This window comes from Scyliorhinus torazame, chromosome 5 (genome assembly GCF_047496885.1).
Source record: "Scyliorhinus torazame isolate Kashiwa2021f chromosome 5, sScyTor2.1, whole genome shotgun sequence".
NCBI classification, from domain to species: Eukaryota; Metazoa; Chordata; class Chondrichthyes; order Carcharhiniformes; family Scyliorhinidae; genus Scyliorhinus; species Scyliorhinus torazame.
This window is the reverse complement of record NC_092711.1, coordinates 248,976,417-248,995,675: the sequence shown is the minus strand read 5'-3', so window position 1 is coordinate 248,995,675 and position 19,259 is coordinate 248,976,417. Positions and strand designations below refer to the sequence as shown.

Here is a 19,259-nt window from a genome sequence, read left to right as displayed (position 1 = left end):
CAAAAGGGTTTAGAGGCTGCAGATGGAGAGAGCAGAAAACCGAGCCCATCCCTGAAAAGACACCCGAGCTGAGCCCCTCCAGCCCAACACAATCATCCCCTGACCCCCCTCAGCATCATGAAGGCAATTGTTGTGAGGGTACTTATGGCCTTGCCACCTCTCGGACTGTAAGCTGGCAGGTCCACGTTCCTCAATACTTGCACCAAATCTCGCCTGTGCGTCTCCCAGCTTTGTGGAAGGGGGGGGGGTGTTCGTGCATCACGGGCAGGATGTGAATAGGGTTCCCGACTCGTTGATCACATACATATGAATGTTTGTTGGTGCTTTGTTTTCTTGCTGGCACGGGGCAGGCCCAGCAACACGCAATGGATCCGATTTGGCTCGACGCTCTATTCTGCAAATCCCATTTCTAGCAGGTGAACTCAGAGAATCCCGGCCATTCTCCTGGCTTACAAACCGGGACTTGGCAAGATCTTTTACAAACAGCTCTCCCTCACCTGCTGTCTTCTTCAGGCTGCTCCACTCCCTTCCACCACTTATCCATCCAGACAAATGAAGCAAAAACAGTAGTGCTTAATTTAAACAGGTAAGGAGAAAAGCAAATCAGAAAAAGCAAACAGGATACTCAGAACTGTTGTACTTGTAAACAGCACAACAATATTACTGTCCTGACACCTGCATGCCAGTGCTACTTTCATTGGAACTTCATGTCATGTAGGTCAGCACATGAAACCAATGCGCTAAATTATACTTCATGGATTGGACAACAGTTGGGACTTCAACCCACTCAATTGAAATTGCATTAGTGTGTGTATGTCATCCTGAAGACTCTACTTAAATATATTCCTGAGGCTTGTGCCTCTTTACAGTGGGTGCATTTCTAACCTCAGTTGGCAACAGATTCAAGTGGCATTCGGCCAGTTTCTAGTGGGATTGGACAGTGAGTTGATTTTGTCATTTTTATACACTCACTCAATCTTTCTCATTGGTCGTTAGGTAGTACAGAACTTGAGTGCTGCTGAAAAGCGACATGTCGAAGTTTTTCGGCCTGCATTCATCATCATCACGGCAGTTCGCAAGAATACCAGTATAAGGGGAAAACAAGTCCTTACGGAAAATGAGTGCTCATTGGTTGGTAAGTGATTGGTAGAGGCATTGTCATGGAAAATTCACCATGTCAGATGCAGATTTACACTTTTGGGGCCCCGCACTCTCCTTCTCTATAGGGGCCCCATGTCACACCCCCACCCTGACCTCTGGGACCATGGAGGCCCGCCCCGAATTACCTCAAGCCCGACTGTCAATGACATTAATCCCCAGCTATAATGATGTTAAGCCTCACCCCAAATGATGTCAATGCCCTCCTGACCCCGCCAACCCTCAGTTCACACAATGTAAGGCACAGAAACCCAAAATCGCACCCTCGCTGCCCGGTCGGGTTGCTGCCCAGCCCAGCCTCTTCACTCTCAGCCCTGCTGCCTGCTGCCAACCTATTTCCCAAGGCAAGACATCTTCGCTTGCCTGGCCTTTATCACACCTCCTAATTGCTTCTCTGCTCACCTCTCGGCTCTCGCTCCCTTGGCAGGGCCTCCAGCATCGGTGACCATAGATGCTGTCTGGCCAGGCCACTGCACTTACTCTCTCTCTCTTGCTGCCTGGTCCAGTTACTGCCCTGCCGAGCCAACCCTCTCACTCTCAGCCCTGCCTGGCTGGCCTCTGGTCGAACCGACCCGCTCCCACGGGCCGCTGTTCCCTGATTCCCTGGTGCTTGCTTGCCTGGCCTTTATCGCATCTCCCAATTGCTTCTCTGCTCACATCTCAGCTCAGGTGGCTGGGCCTCAAGCCTCAACGACCGGTTGTGCTCCTGGCTAACTGCTGCTACTGGCTATCTGGCCTAGTGGTCCTTGTTCGTTTTGGTTGGTTGTCTGCCCGCCCTCCTCACAGGCCTGGAGGTGGAGAGTTGCCCCGCTGCGCCCCTCAGTAGCTGTTGGTCAGCATCTCCTCCTCACCTTGCTGATGGCTTTGTGGCAAAGGCGGGGTACACCTTTGGGGGCATACAGAGACACCTCAGTTTGGGGCCCTCCTATTGGCCAGGGCTCCGCACGACAGCGCTATGTTTCATTGCAAGTCTTCCTCTGCACCAGGTGATGCTGACTGACTGTTAACTGCCAAGCATTGTTTGAAATTTATACCGGACAGCTTGACCTAGTTTGGTCAAGGCACCTCCCTGGGGAATGAATCAGCAAATGGTGGTCACTTACTTTTCTCGGTGAAACAGGCTCAATGTGTGTACATGTTCTTTCTGTTTTCATGTTTTTTTAAATTCATTTACAGGTTGCGAGTGTCACCTGCTAGTCCAGCATTTATTGCCAATTTCTAGTTGCACTTCAGAAGGTTGTAGTGCTCTGCCTTCTTGAACGGTCCTGAGGTGTAGGTGCACCCAGAGTGCTGTTAGGGAGGGAATTCCACGATTTTGACCCAGAGACAGCGAAGGAACAGCAATATATTTCCAAGTCAGGATGGTGAGTGACTTGGAGAGGAGCCTTCAGTTGATGGTGTTCCTAGATCTCTGATGCTCTTGTCTTTCTAGATAGTAGTGGTCGATGGCTTGGAAGATGCTGCCTAAAGAATCTCAGTGCATCTTGTAGATGGTACACATGGCTGCCACTGTTTGTCAATGGTGGAGGGAGTGAATGTTAATGGAAGGGGTAGCAATCAATCTGGCTGCTTTGTTCTGATGGTGTCAAGTTTCTTGAATGTTGTTGAGGCTGTATTCATCCAGGCAAGTGGAGAGTATTCCATTACACTCCTGACTTGTGCCTAGTAGATGGTGGACAGGCTTAGGGGAGTTAAACAGTGAGTTTTTTCGCTGCAAGCTTCCTAGCCTTTGACCAGTTCTGGTAGCCACAGTGTTTCTTTGGCAAGCCCAGTTCAGTTTCTGGTCAATGCTAAATCCTCGGATGCTGATGGAAATGCCCTTGAATGTCAAAGGACAATGGTTGTTACTTTTCCTCGCTTGTTGAAGACGGTCATTGCCTGAAACTTGTGTTGCCCGAATGTCACTTGCGCCTTGTCAGCCCAAGCCAGATATTGTCCAGGTCTTGCTGCATTTGGACATGGACTGCTTCAGCAGGAGTCGCAGATCATACTGAACATTGTGCAGTGAAGTCACCACTGAACATCCTCGCTTCTGATCTTATAAATTGGAAGGAATGTCATTGATGATGAAGCAGCTGAAGGTGAATGGGACTAGGGCCATAATAATTTTGTGAAGGGTTGAATCAAGGTTAATCTTGTAGTACTGGATTGAGTTATAATAAAATCCTGAAGAGTCGTCTCGCAGGGGATCCACCCACAGATTTGTGTTAAGCAGAGCTTTGTGCTATCTGAGTATGCCCCATGCCCTGATGAATGCATCTCTATGTAATCCTATAAGCCTACAAATGCGATCTATGCCAAAAACAATAGAGTCAAATGCTAAATGAAAACCCAGTAAAGCAGTAAACGTGTGAAAAATAATTATTTCAATTTGTTCACACCTTACAATGGCCTGACCTTATGAAAGGCCGGAACTTGGTCCTGAAGAATGTTGGGAGTTTGCTCTCGAAAATTCTGTAATATCTTTCTGCTTGGGCGAGCAGGTAGTCATTCATTGGTTTCCTCAGGATCATCGGCTTCCTCAATGAAAGAATGTACTGCATTTACGATTTCATCATCTGTCAGTCGTCATGCAACGTAAATTTCCATATTTGTCTCTTCTGCAATTTCCATCCGTGAATCCCACAGGTGAGAAAAAGTGCCTCATTATCGGGTCGGTTGGCCTCATCCTGCTTCTCCTTATTCTCAACATCTTGTGCAGTCTATTTGAATCCAATCTCCAACACTTTTAACTTTCTCACATGTTTAGCCAAACTCGCAGGCTTTGCATGCCCTTTTACAGGGAGATCTCAATGTTAAATGGTGGCTTGCCCAGGGCTCCATGATGTTGCACCCTTGTGTGGTCTAACGTCACTCTGATTGGAAAGTGCAGCCATATGACAAGCTGACAAGTTTTGCTAATCCAGAGTTACCAGTGTTGAATTTTGGTTTATCACAGGCATTGTTCTATGCGACTTGCTGTTCAACCAATGGGAATTGTTGACGACCTCAACATAACTGGAATTTCATGCCATCCAAATTTCACTCATTGCAATTTCACTGTACGTCATTTTTGACACATGGTCGTATGATAATAAATAGATATAGCAATGTGGGGCGGGATTCTCCGCAATCGGCGCAATGTCCGCCGACCGGCGCCAAAAGCGGCGCAAATCAGTCCGGCATCGCGCCGCCCCAAAGGTGCGGAATTCTCCGCATCTTGAGGGGCCGAGCCCTCACCTTGAGGGGCTAGGCCCGCGCCGGAGTGATTTCCTCCCCGCCGGCTGGCGGGAAAGGTCTTTGTCGCCCCGCCAGCTGGCGCGGAAATGACTTTGCCATGCGACGCATGCACGGGAGCATCAGCAGCCGCTCACGGCATCCCCGCGCATGCGCAGTGGAGGGGGTCTCTTCCTCCTCCGCCATAGTGAACACCATGGCGAAGCCGGAAGGAAAAGAGTGCCCCCACGGCACAGGCCCGCCTGCGGCTCGGTGGGTCCCAATCGCGGACCACGCCACCGTGGGGGCACCCCCCGGGGCCAGATCGCCCCGCTCCCCCCCCCCCGGACACCGGAGCCCGCCCGCGCCGCCTTGTCCCGCCGTTCGAAAGGTGGTTCAATCCACGCCGGCTGGCGTGGGTTGACCGCGGCGGGACTTTGGCCCATCGCGGACTGGAGAATCGCCGGGGGCGCGATTCCCACCCCCGCCGAATCTCTGGCGGCGGAGAATTCGGGACACGGCGGGGGCGGGATTCACGCCAGCCCCCGGTGATTCTCCGACCTGGTGGGGGGTCGGAGAATCGCGCCCGTGATCCTTAAGGTTATAATCCAGTTCTGTACGTGGACAGCATTAATAAACAGCATTCTATGACAACGTTAATTGGTATCTTCGGTAATCCAGAAAAGAAGTGGTTTTCAATCAATGTTGCATGTTGCTCAGGTTGCTGGCAGAATGTACATTTTCAATTATTTTATTTAGGTTGGTTTAATGCAGAACAACTTGAGCTAAATGTGGCAATATACATAAACCTGAGGCACAAATGAATAATTCCTATGTACCTTTGACTACCATCAAAAGCTGCCTTAAACCCTATCTTATCCACTACGACTTTGGTCATTTCTCCTAGCTGTTCTCCTGCTATCAAACAGCATTTGCTTTAAGCTTCTGTGGAGCAACTTGAGATATATTAGTACCTAAAATCCAAATTGTTGTTGGAAACTGGACAATAATTAATAAAGCCAACAGCAATGATCATCAACATTACTAAGCAATATAATTCACGGTGTTCATTGAAAATACAGTTGAAATACGTGTAGTAAAGGGGTATTTTCGATCATGAATTGACTGATCCTCCTTTTGATTTTAGAATCCAACCCATTCAAGGAGTAAAACAAATAATGCAGCAAAATTAAGCCTTTGTAATTCCAGAAAATGGGATGAATGGCACAATTAACCCAAAATATCATTCGTCAATCAGTCAGCCATAAAGCAAACACTTAATTTTAATAAAGCAACAAACTTGCAACTATTGATTATTTAAAACATCCTTTAATAATGCAATGGAGTAATCTCATTTTTATCATATATATGTTAAAGTAAGTATGGTGCCACATTGTGAAGGAATCACAATGAACAGAATAAATACAGCCCAATTTATAGTTTGTACTATATAAAATTAAAAGATTGTGGAATCACTTCAGTCATCTGTGAGTTTATTTTATTTATGCTCTAATTAAAGCTATCTGCCAATCAGCAGATCATAAATCCAAATCAGGCTAAGTAAAAAGTATAGATCATTTTATCCAAAGTCAGAATACAAACAGCATCAATAAAAAAAATAGTTATTTTCTTCTTTGGTCTGAAAAAATAATAGAACTCTATCATTCAATAAGAAAAAGTTCTGAGCACTGATTTTTTTTTTTAATGAAGAACAGATGTCACTAGCTAGACCAGCATTTATTGCCTATCCCTTATTGTCCTTGTGAAGGTAGTGGTAAGCCACCTTCTTGAACCACTACAGTCTGTGTTGTCAGAACACCCACAGTGCTATGAGGGAATTCTAGGATTTTGACCCAGTGACAGTGAGGGAACAGCGATTATAGTTCCAAGTTAGAATGGTGTGTGGCTTGGAGCAGAACTTGAAGATGGTGATGTTCCCATGCAACTCCTGCCCTGTCCTTCTAGGTGATAGAGGTTGTGGGTTTGGAAAGTGCTGTCAAAGGAGCCTTGATGAGTTGCTGCAGTGAATCTTGCAAATGGTATACATTGCTGCCACGGTGCGTCAATGGTGGACCAAGTGAATGTTGAAGGTGGTGGATGGGGTGCCAATCAAGTGGGATGCTTTGTCTGGATCTCAGTTTTGTTGGAGCAGCACTCATTCGGGCAAGTGGAGAGTATTCTATCACATTCCTGACTTATGCCTGGTAGATAGTGGACAGGCTTAGGGGAAATCAGGAGGTGAGTTGCAGAGAGTGAGGCAATCTCTAACCTTCAAGTATATTAGAATTCTAAGTAAGAATTGCTCAAACATTCCAACAGCCTTACTTCTTCACATTTGCATGTGCTATGATTCATCCTGATTTTGCTGTAATAAATAATTTCTCCCTTATTATTGCATACTCGGTTATTTACATCAGCAAGACTATCGAGCAGAAATTTACAAGATCCTCCTGAAAGGACTTGAAACTCAGTAGTTTATTTATTGCCACTAGTCTGATCTGCTATAGTAACTGAAATTCCTAAAGGTAAAAATGGAACAGAGACTCAACATCTATCCTGCTAAATTCCTTCAGTTTTTGAAAGAATCTTTTTTCAATCCAACTAACACTGTCCATATTAAAGAAATTTTGCATCTTAAAGTATTGGAGTGCTTAAAACTATACCAAAATGAAATCCAAATGTTGATACTGTCTGTGGTATTGTAGAAGCCAGCTATTTTCTAATACACCTGATAGGTAAAATAGGTAAAAGTGATAGGTGAAAGATAGCTATTTAGCATTAAGCCCCTAGTCTATTAAATACCATTTTAAAACTCACTCATAACCTCAGGTCATTTCAAAATACACATTTAGCATTTCAAAACATAGCTTCAACAGAACACAGCATTAAAATTTAAAATTACATTCCTATGCAGCTAACAAGATAAAGTAACCCAAGGACAAGGGCAAACTCCATGGCAACAGCATAGAGACCATTGTCCTAACAAGCAAGGCAGCAAGAAACTGGTTCAAGCTGTATGCGATAAGGAAGCCGAATCGCATTCCATAGCTCATACAATACATTTAAGTTAATGTGGCGTATTAAATGACAGACAGCTAAAACATTGAATCAAACTTATTGATGTTAACCCAAACCAATTAGGATTACATCAGCGTATAGCTAGATGGCTAAAGTCTGATATGATTTGGTATAACTGATAGTTCGTACGGCCATTTTTTATTTTGGATCATTCCATATTCTTTGATCTAAGCTATTCGCTGTCTCTCTATCTTTCATACTTTCACTTTCCAACTCTGACTTTTGAAGTTTTGCAAGCTGTTTGCCGTAAGCAAGAAAATCATTTCTGTATTACTTGAAAGTTGAATTGTCAACAAAATTGCTTCTCTTTGAGTCCTTTTGCTAGCTGGACTTATTAGAGAATAAGATTTAAATGATTCTCAATTATAATCAATAGAGAGAAATAAAACGATTCTTATTTGCACCTGAGAAGCGTTAACTCAAATTTCTACTGAGTTTTAGTGTTCGCAAGTGCCACTAAATCCGCATGGTAGATCTCTACAGGTATCCAGTTTGTTTGAGTAAACCACACAATACAACTTATCTCAGAAAGTTTATCAAAGGAAATATTACTCACAGGGCCAATAAAGCTAGCTAGCATTGTAACCATCAGACAACCAACAGCGATGAAGGCTCGTGTTTGACAGAACCGCCAAGCTACTCGTCCCAGTGAGGCCTTCTCTCGTCCGTGCTTTGTCAGTTCATCTTGCCACAGCTTCTCAAATCTGCATTAACAATCAGTAGAATTGAACAGATTAACAACTGGGAATAATGTAGGCAAGATTATTTAAGTGTCTTTTAATAATAATTAATGGGATGTTTTAAGAAACAAAAATGCTCTGTCAATTAGTGCAGGAGCTTTTATAACACAACAAGAAGCATGGTTCAATAAAAAACTTGTAAACTCAAGTTATGTATTAACATTATGTGTTTGGTCATGATACATGATTCTGCTTACTGAAGTCATTCTGAGACAGCTCTGCATAGATATTATCAACGCAGAGCATGAATTCAGCTGGACTACAATCAGAATGATTCTGAGATAGCACCATGTGTTGCAAGAGGTATTGACCATCAATATAGAGTTCCTTGGCTTCCCTGAAAATATGAATGATACAGAAATGGCAGCAGATATTCTCAGCTTTTCACTTTTGTTGAGGCCCAAGGCAATAAGACCCGTTGGTGTTAAATGGGATAATTTAACAAACTCATACTTCCAAATGCTCCACAGTTCACATCAGGAATTTGTATACAGAGGAAGATTGTCCCACAGAGATTTCCATCTTAAGCTGTGCTGCGAATGCAAATTTACCCTATGCTGTGAGGTATTGAGACACAAAAGCTCCTGTGTGGTTTCCCAAAATAAGACAGATCAGATCAAAAGTGAATGGGTAGCCACGCTGCAGCTGTCCTTAATTTTGATCAGCATAAAATTCACATTAAAGTGCATCATAAAAATTAAAGTTTATATTACTACATTTTTAAAAGACTCTTTCAAAGATCTAGCGTGCTGCAAAAGCCATTTATGTAATTATGGAAGAATAAACATAATGAATCAGATAAATATCGATCAATATCCCAGAGCTGAAAGCCCCCAAGTGAATGTTATAAGGAAAGAGCTGATATTTGTTTGTATCCATGTTGTTACTGAAGAGAACTGCTTGGGAGCTACTCCTGGACTTGGACACTGTCAGTGATGATCTCACTGCTTTAGTTTTTCATCACTATTGACAGATGCTGCCTTGTACCAGGACTTTCACAGCACTTCACCACTTTTGACTAATCCCATTCTCAGAGGCTAACTGATTATCAGACTATCTCGGAGTGTGAGATTTCAGCCAGGAAAAACATTGGTCTTTCCATAGGCAATGCAAATTGGCTAATTTCAACCCTGGAGACCATCTGGAACCGAAAGCTGATCTCAGAATTGAAAACAATGAATTCATCATTATTGTAAAAACCTAATGTCCTTTAGAGGAGGAAATCGCCACCCTTACCTGGTCTGGCCTATATGGACTCCAAGTCCACAGCAATGTGATTGACTCTTCTCTCAATGGCAGTGAGGGATGGGTTATAGATGTTGACTTCGCTCGTAGACATTCAGTTTGGATTCCTCCAGGATCACTCAGTTCCTGACCTCATCACATACTCGGTTCAAACATGGACAAAAGAGCTGAATGCCAAAGGTGAGGTTAGAGTTACTGCCCTTGACATCAAGACAACATTTGACCGAGTATGGCATCAAGGAGCCCTAGCTCAACTGGAGTCAATGGGAATCAGGGGGGAAACTCTCTGCTGGTTAGAGTCCTACCTGGCACAAAGGAAGATGTTGTGGTGTTTGAAGGTCAATCATCTCAGCTCCAGGACATGGAGTAGTTCCTCAGGGTAGTGTTGCAGGTTCAACCATCTTCAGCCACTTCATCAATGACCTCCCTTTCATCATAAGGTCAGAGTGGGGGTGTTCGCATGTGACTGCACTATGTTCAGCACCATTCGTGACTCCTCAGATAATGAAGCAGATCATGTCCAAATGCAGCAAGACCTGGGCAATATCCAGGCTTGGGCTGACAAGTGGCAAGTTAGCCACACAAGTGCCAGGCAATGATCATCTCCGAAAATAGAGGATCTAACCATCGCCCTTGACATTCAATGGCATTACCATCGCTGAATTCCCCACAATCAACATCCTGGGGGTTATCATTGATCAGAAACTTAAATGGACTAGCCATATTAATACTGTGGTTACCAGGGCAGGTCAAAGGCTAGAAATCCTACGGTGAGTAACTCACCCCCTGACCCCCCAAAGCCTGTCCACCATCAACAAGGCACAAGTCAGGAGTGTGATGGAATACTCACTTGCCTGGGTGAGTGCGACTCAAACAACACTCAAGAGGCTCGACACATCCAGGACAAAGCAGCCTGCTTGATTGCTCCCCCTTTCATAAACACTTAACCCTCAACCACTGACAAACAGTGGCAGCCGTGTGTACCAAAATTTAGATGCACTGCAGTAATTCGCCAAGGTTCCATAATAGCACCTTCCAAACCCACAACTGCTATGGTCTGGAAGGACAAGAGCTGCAGATACCTGGTCCCCTTCCAAGGTACTCACCACCCTGACTTGGAAATATATCGCCATTCTTCACTGTCACTGGATCAAAATCCTGGAACTCCCTCGCTAACAGCACGGTGGGTGTACCTACACCTCGGGGACTGCAGCGGTTCAAGAAGGTATCTCATCACCACCTTCTGAAGGGCAACTAGGGATGGACATTAAATTCTGGCCTAACCAGAATTCTGGCTCTAACCTACATCCCACAAATCTTTTTTTTTTAATTATACCCATATCCCCTGAACGAATTTAACAAAATTACCTTCATATAGGGTCAGGTTCCTCTTCTTCAGAGGACTTGTAGTCTTGGAGGCGCTGCTGGAACCTGAAAGCTGCAGGCTATTTGATTGGCCAGCAACTCTCAAAGGGACATCCTTCCAGCAAAGCCTGTCACAAGCCAATTAACAGACTGATGGGCATAGGCCTGCCCCCTGGGTAAAATTCAGCTCCAGGTGTGGGCCATGATACCTCGGAAAATTTCCTAAGTCAAAATGATACCATACGTAATTGGCATTATAGAACTACTAATTAGTAAATGCCCTATTAAGTAGTTAATGCATTCAGGAGAGGAGTTCGAAGCACATTGGAAGAGATGATTTTTTTTAAAGACAAAAGAATTGAATATTTATAAAAAGCTTTCAGAGGAAAATCTCTTAAAACCCTTCACTGTTGAAACCTATGTATTGAATTTTTTTGCTCATGCATGGAATGGTAAACATTTTCCACTCAGGGCACCTGCATCACATGATTAACTGTCAAATTAAGTATTGCATTGTGAATTGGAAAATATGTCTCTGTGCATGCACTTCAACAATGTACTTTAACCTCAGTTTTAGAAGGTAATTGATTTAGACCAATCCCAAAAGTAAAAAGACAGTGTCCTAATCCGCTCTGTCACTCGGTCCTAAGGATTTAGGGTGGTGTGTGGTAAATTAGGGTCACAAGATTCTTCCATATGTGTGCATTTCTGTCATTTATTTCTTTGTGATATTAAGATTTAGTATGAATTATTACTGCCTAAAACTATTGCAATCTAGAATTCAACTTGTCAATGGTTTCTCCAACCTTTCATTAAACATGCACTGGGCCTATATCTGTGTGTCAAACATGGTACAGTAAGTAGAAAAATTGTTTACCATTTTTAGTTATCTTTTCGTGCGAGTGTTGTTAAACCCAAAAATATCAAAAGAACGGACCAGAACAATCAGAATGCTACACTGTTCTCTCCAAAGCTGGGCGGCATGGTAACACAGTGGTTAGCACTGTTGCTTCACAGCTCCAGGGTCCCAGCTTCGACTCCCGGCTTGAGTCACTGTCTGTGCGGAGTCTGCACGTTCTCCCCGTGTCTTTTAAAAAATATATTTTTTCACATTTTCTCCCAAATTTACACCCAACAATAAACAATAATCAGTAACGAATGTAATGTCAATCCCCATATCAATAACAACGATCCCATCCTCCCACCAAACCCCAGACATTAGCCCGCATGTTAACATAAACAAATGACAAAAAGGAATCAGGAATCACCCAGTTACCATTAACACATACAGTCCCCCTCCCCCCAACCCTCCCAAGTCCCCCCCCTTAATGATAAATGTGATCCAATTCTCGAAAGTGCATAATGAATAACGCCCATGAATTGTAGAACCCCTCCATCCTTCCCCTCAGTTCAAATTTGACCTTTTCTTTTTATTTTGAAAATAGATTTATTCAAATTTTTCAACAAATTTTCAACAAACCCCCCCCCCCCCCCCCCAAGAAAAAGAAACAAAAACGCAAGCAGAAATTATACATTGGATTTCCCCCAAATACAATAACCCCCCATATAACAGTAGAAAACACAAATAGGGAAACCCCCCACCTTAACCCAAACGCCACCCCAAAGGCACCCCCCCCCCCCGCCCCCCCCTGCCGGTGCTGCTGCTGACCTCCTCCTAACGCTCCGCGAGATAGTCTAGGAATGGTTGCCAGCACCTGAAGAACCCTTGCACAGACCCTCGCAAGGCAAACTTTATCCTCTCCAGTTTGATGAACCCTGCCATGTCATTGATCCAAGCTTCCACACTAGGCTGCTTCGCATCTTTCCACAGTAACAAAATCCTCCGCTGGGCTACCAGGGATGCAAAGGCCAGAATACCGGCCTCTTTCGCCTCCTGCACTCCCGGCTCATCCGATACCCCAAATAATGCTAACCCCCAGCTCGGCTTGACCCAGGCGTTCACCACCTTGGACATAGTCCTCACAAAACCTCTCCAAATCCCATCCAGCTCCGGGCACGACCAGAACATATGGCTGTGATTTGCTGGGCTCCCCGAGCACCTCCCACATCTGTCCTCCACCCCAAAGAACCTACTCAACCTCGCCCCTGTCATATGCGCTCTGTGAATAACTTTAAACTGTATTAGGCTGAGCCTGGCGCAAGAGGAAGAATTAACCCTACTCAGGGCATCAGCCCACAGACCCTCATCTATCTCCTCCCCAAGCTCCTCCTCCCAGTTGCCCTTTAACTCCTCCACCAAGGCCTCCTCCTCTTCCTGCAGCTCCTAGTAAATTGCCGAAACCTTGCCTTCTCCAACCCATACACCCGAAATCACCCTGTCCTGAATCCTACGTGCTGGAAGCAGCAGGAATTCCCTCACTTGCCGCCTCACAAACTTGCATGTACCTGAAAGCGTTTCCCGGGGGTGGCCCAAACTTCTCCTCCAGCGCCCCTAGGCTCGCAAACCAGCGCCCCTAGGCTCCCATCGATGAGCAGGTCCCCCATTCTTCTAATCCCTGCCCAATGCCAGCTCCGAAACCCCCCATCCATCCATCCCGGGACGAACCGATGATTCTCCCGAATCAGGGACCAAACCGAGGCTTCCATCTCGTCCCTGTGTCGCCTCCACTGCCCCCAGATCTTCAGCATCATCGCCACCACCGGACTCGTGGTGTACCATGTCGGCGAGAGCGGCAGTAGTGCCGTCACCAGCGCCCTCATGCTCGTGCCCACACAGGACACCATCTCTAGCCTCTTCCACGCCGCCCCCTCTCCCTCCATTACCCACTTACGGATCATCGCCACATTGGCTGCACAATAATAACCACATAGATTCGGAAGCGCCAGCCACCAAATTTGACCTTTTCAAGCGTCAAGAATTCCAGCAGGTCCCCCCGCCACATCAGGGCACAGGGTGGAAAGGTTGATCTCCACCCTAACAGAATCCGCCTTCGGGCGATCAATGAGGCGAAGGCCACAACATCTGCCTCTGCGCCCGTTTCCAACCCCGGCTGATCCGACACCCCGAATATGGCCTCCCGAGGGCCCGGGTCCAGTTTCACGTGCACCACTTTCGAGATTACCCTAAACACCTCCTTCCAGTAATCCTCCAGCTTTGGGCGGGACCAAAACATGCAAACGTGGTTTGCAGGACTCCCCCGTAACTTTCACACACATCTTCTAAACCCTCAAAGAGTCGGCTCATCCTCACCCTTGTAAGGTGTGCTCTATACACCACCTTCAGCTGTATCAGCCCCAACCTCGCACACGAGGTGGAGGGGTTCACCCTCCAAAGCACCTCACACCAGAACCCCTCTTCCAAACTCTCTCCCAACTCTTCCTCCCACTTTGCCTTGATCCCTTCCTGCGGCGCCTTCTCCTCCTCCAAAATAGCCCCGTAAACCGCCGATACTACCCCTTTCCCAGTCCCCCTGTCGTCAGCACCTCCTCCAGGAATGTGGAAGCCGGCTTTATGGACAGCTCTGTATCGCCTTTCTGGCAAAGTCTCAAACCTGCATGTATCTAAATATTTCCCCCTGCTCCAGCCAATACTTTGCTCCCAGCTCCTTCAATCCCGCAAAATGACCCCCAAGAAACAAATCTTTTGGTGTCCTAATTCCTTTTTCCGCCCATCTCCGATAATTTCCATCCCACTTCCCTGGCTCAAATCTATGGTTCCCCCGAATTGGCATTTCCCTTGACCCTGCCCCCAACCCGAAGAGCTGGCGAAACTGCCTCCAAATTCTCAACAAAGCTATTACTACCGGACTCCCTGAGTATCTCCCCGGGGCCGTCGGGAGTGGCGCTGTCGCTAGCGCCTTCAATCCCGACCCACTACCCAAACTCTCCTCCATTGTGACCCATTGGGAGTCAACCCCTCTGACCCAGCTCTGTACCTTCTCCACATTCTCCGCCCAGTAATAATACATCAGGTTCCAAAGACCCAAACCCCCTACCTGCCTTCCTCTCTGTTGTAGCACCTTTTTTAATGTTGGCCACCTTCCCTCCCCTTATGAATGAGATAATCATCCCTTCAATCCCTCTAAAAAATGCCTTTGGCAGGAAAATCAGCAGGCATTGAAAAATAAACAGGAATTGCGGCAGCACATTCATTTTAACCACCTGTACCCGACGGAGTGACAGTGACAGAGGGAGACCAAGTCATCGGCATATAAGGACACCCTATGCTCTATTTCCCTCCTGCATTATCCCTTTCCATACCCCCAAACTTCTTAATGCGATGGCCAATGGCTCAATCGCGAGTGCAAACAACAGGGGGGACATAGGACATCCCTGTCTAGTCCCACGGTGGAGAGGAAAGTATTCTGAGCTGATGTTATTTGTGCGGACACTGGCCCTCAGCTCCTTATATAATAGCTTTACCCAGTCCACAAATCTGGGTCCAATTCCAAACTGCTCTAGAACTGCCAACAAGTACCCCCATTCTACCCGGCCAAACGCTTTATCGGCGTCCAATGCCACAACCACCTCTGTTTCCTTCCCTTCCGCCGATACCATTGCCACATTCAATACCCTTCTAATGTTCGAAAAGGGCTGCCTCCCTCTCACAAACCCCGTCTGATCTTCACCTATCACCTTCAGGGGGAACTCCTCTAGCCTACCTGCCAGTACCTTCGCCAATATCTTTGCAACCACGTTTAAAAGTGATATGAGCCTTTACGACCCACACTCCGTCGGATCCTTTTCTTTCTTAAGTAACAGGGAAATCGATGCCTGCCTCAAGGTTTGTGGTATCGTTCTCCCCATGTCTGCGTGGGTTTCCTCCGGATGCTCCAGTTTCCTCCCACAAGTCCCAAAAGACGTGCTGTTAGGTAATTTGGACATTCTGAATTCTCCCTCTGTGTACCCAAACAGGCGCTGGAATGTGGCGACTCGGGGCTTTTCACAGTAACTTCATTTCAGTGTTAATGTAAGCCTACTTGACAATAAAGATTATTTAAAAAAACATTAAACATTAGTGGGCAGCATGGTAGCACAAGTGGATAGCACTGTGGCTTCACAGCGCCAGGGTCCCAGGTTCGATTCCCCGCTGGGTCTCTCCCCGTGGGTTTCCTCCGGGTGCTCTGGTTTCCTCCCACAGTCCAAAAACGTGCAGGTTAGGTGGATTGGCCATGTTAAATTGCCCTTAGTGTCCAGAAAGTTAGGAGGGGTTATTGGGTTATGGGGATAGGGTGGAAGTGAGGGCTTAAGTGGGTCGGTGCAGACTCGATTGGCCGAATGGCCTCCTTCTGTACTGTATGTTCTATGTTCTATGTAAAATTTACTTAACCGAGCAATATCTCTTTGCAAACTGTTTGTATCCCTCTCACAACTTGCCTTTTCGTGCCGTCCGCAAATTACAGTACATTCACTTCCTTTCTTGAATTCATTAATACATATTACAAACAGTTGCGGTCATAGCACTGATCCATGTGGAACCCCACTGGTTACAGGTTGCCAACCTGAAAAATAACCCCTTATCCCCACTCGCTGTTTCCTGTCCAATAGCCAATTCTCTATCCATGCCAAAATACTACCTCCAAAACCATGGGCTCTTACCATGGGCAATTAATTCCTGAACAATTAATTCCAACTACACAAGAAGTGGGCGGGAAGACTCGAAGACCTGGAGAACAGGTCGAGGAGAAAGAATCTGCGAATCCTGGGTCTCCCTGAGGGAGTGAAGGGGGCTGATGCCAGGGCATACGCGAGCACGATGTTCGAGGCGATGATGGGCACGAAGGCCCCTTCGAGGCCGCTGGAGTTGGACGGGGCATATCGGGTGCTGGTGAAGAAGCCCCAGGCAAATGAGCCGCCAAGGGCGATGGTGGTGAGGTTCCACCGGTTCACGGACAGAGAGTGAGTCCTGAGATGGGCCAAGAAGGAGTGGAGCAGTAAATGGGACAATGCAGAGATCCGAATATACCCGGACTGGAGCACGGAGGTTGCAAAGCGGAGAGCGGGTTTCAACCGGGCCAAAGCGGCGTTGTACCGGAAAGAAGTGAAATTCGGAATGCTGCAGCCAGCGCGACTGTGGGTCACATACAAGGGCCAACACTATTACTTCGAAACGCCTGAAGAGGCGTGGACCTTTGTACAAGCCGAAAAGTTGGACTCTAACTCATGGTTTGTGAGGGTAGGGGGGATGTTTGAGGTTTGATGTGTGATGGTTGTTGTATATAGGGGGTCAATCACGCGCAGGAAATGTTACATGGGCTGGGGGAGAGAGACAAGGTCGCGACAGGAGCTGCGCCAGAGGGGGCGGAGCGGGCTTTGGAAAGCGCGGGGTGTTTTCCCGCGCGCGGGAAGAAAGGCGGGAAGGGGAACGAAGGAATGCATATGGATTGGGAGACTCCCATGCGGGGAGGTCAATGGGACAGCGGGGGAAGCCGGGGTCAGCAGGCATCAGCTGACTTACGGGAGTGACATGGGGGGAGCAAAAAGGCTAGACAGGGGTCTAGCGGGGGGGTGAGGGGAGGGGGGGGGGAAGGGTTGCTGCTGCACTGGGCGGAAGGGAATGGGACACAGAAGAGGTGGTCGGGACGGGGATCCCCCCTCTGGGGGACTGGAGGGTGAGGGAGGCGTGGACACGGGACTGGCCCAGAAAAGGAGATGGCTAGTCGGGGGGGGGGGGGGGGGGGGGGTGGGGGGTGGAGATGAGGGAGAGCCCCTCCAATCCGGCTGATAACGTGGAATGTGAGGGGCCTGAATGGGCCGGTGAAGAGGGCTCGAGTGTTCACGCACTTAAAGGGACTGAAGGCGGACGTGGCTATGCTCCAAGAGACACACCTGAAGGTGGCGGACCTGGTCAGGCTAAGAAAGGGATGGGTAGGACAGGTATTCCACTCGGGACTGGACGCGAAGAATAGAGTTGTGGCAATATTGGTGGGAAAGCGGGTGTCATTTGAGGCCAAGACTATTGTAGCGGACAATGGAGTGCGATATGTAATGGTGAGCGGTAGGCTGCAAGGGATGTGTGTGGTGTTGGTAAACGTATACGCCCCGAACTGGGATGATGCAGGATTCATGAAGCGCATGTTGGGGCGCATTCCGGACCTGGAGATAGGAGGCCTGATAATGGGAGGGGACTTCAATACAGTGTTGGATCCAGCACTAGGCCGCTCCAAATCAAGGACTGGAAAGAGGCCGGCGGCCGCCAAGGTGCTTAGGGGGTTTATGGATCAGATGGGGGGAGTGGACGCATGGCGGTTTGCAAGGCCGCAGGCCAGGGAATTTTCTTTCTTCTCCCTTTTCTATGTTCTATGTTCTATGTGCACAAAGCCTACTCCCGGATAGATTTCTTTGTTCTGGGTAGGGCGCTCATCCCGAGGGTGGAGGGGACGGAGTATTCGGCTATAGCCATTTCGGACCATGCCCCACACTGGGTGGAACTGAAGCTGGGAGAGGAGCGGGACCAACGCCCGTTGTGGCGGCTGGATGTGGGACTGCTGGCGGACGAGGTGGTGTGTGGGAAGGTGAGGGGTGTATCGAAAGGTACTTGGAGGCCAACGACAACGGGGAGGTGCGGATGGGGGTGGTATGGGAGGCGTTGAAGGCAGTGATCAGGGGAGATCTAATTTCCATTAGGGCTCATAGGGAGAAGACACAGGGTATGGAAAGGGAGAGGTTAGTGGGGGAGATTTTGAGAGTGGAAAGGAGATACGCAGAGGCCCCGGAGGAAAGATTACTTGGGGAAAGACGACGGCTCCAGACGGAGTTTGACCTGTTGACCACAGGGAAGGCAGAGGCACAGTGGAGGAAAGCGCAGGGGGCGACCTACGAGTATGGGGAAAAGGCTAGTCGGATGCTGGCACACCAGCTCCGTAAGAGGATGGCAGCGAGGGAAATAGGGGGAGTCAAAGATGGAAGGGGAGCCACGGTTCGGAGTGCGACGAAAATAAACGAGGTATTCAAGGCCTTTTATGAAGAGCTGTACAGATCCAAGCCCCCAGCGGGGGAAGAGGGGATGAGGCGATTTCTAGATCAGCTGAGATTCCCGAGGGTGGAGGAGCAAGAGGTGGCTGGTTTGGGGACACCAATTGGGTTGGAGGAGCTGAGCAAGGGTTTGGGGAGCATGCAGGCGGGGAAGGCCCTGGGACCGGACGGATTCCCGGTGGAGTTCTACAGGAAGTACGCAGACCTGTTGGCCCCGCTACTGGTGAGGGCCTTTAATGAGGCAAGAGAGGAGGGGACCCTGCCCCCGACAATGTCGGAAGCGACAATTTCTTTGATCCTAAAGCGGGACAAGGACCCACTGCAATGTGGGTCGTACAGGCCGATCTCGCTCCTCAATGTGGATGCAAAGTTGCTGGCAAAAGTGCTGGCCACGAGGATCGAGGACTGTGTCCCGGGGGTAATCCACGATGACCAGACGGGATTTGTAAAGGGCAGGCAACTAAACACCAATGTGCGGCGGCTCTTAAACGTTATAATGATGCCATCGGAGGAGGGAGAGGCGGTGATAGTGGCAGCTATGGA

The 19,259-nt window shown here is 47.7% G+C and overlaps 1 protein-coding gene across 1 annotated transcript in view; it reads right to left on the bottom strand.

Annotated features, from left to right (window-relative positions):
- LOC140421027 (ATP-binding cassette sub-family C member 5-like) overlaps positions 1 to 19,259 on the bottom strand; it is a 347,909-nt gene that overhangs the window by 265,927 nt on the left and 62,723 nt on the right. Inside the window, exon 4 of the mRNA XM_072505322.1 lies at positions 7,988 to 8,135. Within this exon, the coding sequence (XP_072361423.1) occupies positions 7,988 to 8,135 (148 nt within the window). The remainder of the gene's footprint in view (positions 1 to 7,987; positions 8,136 to 19,259) is intronic.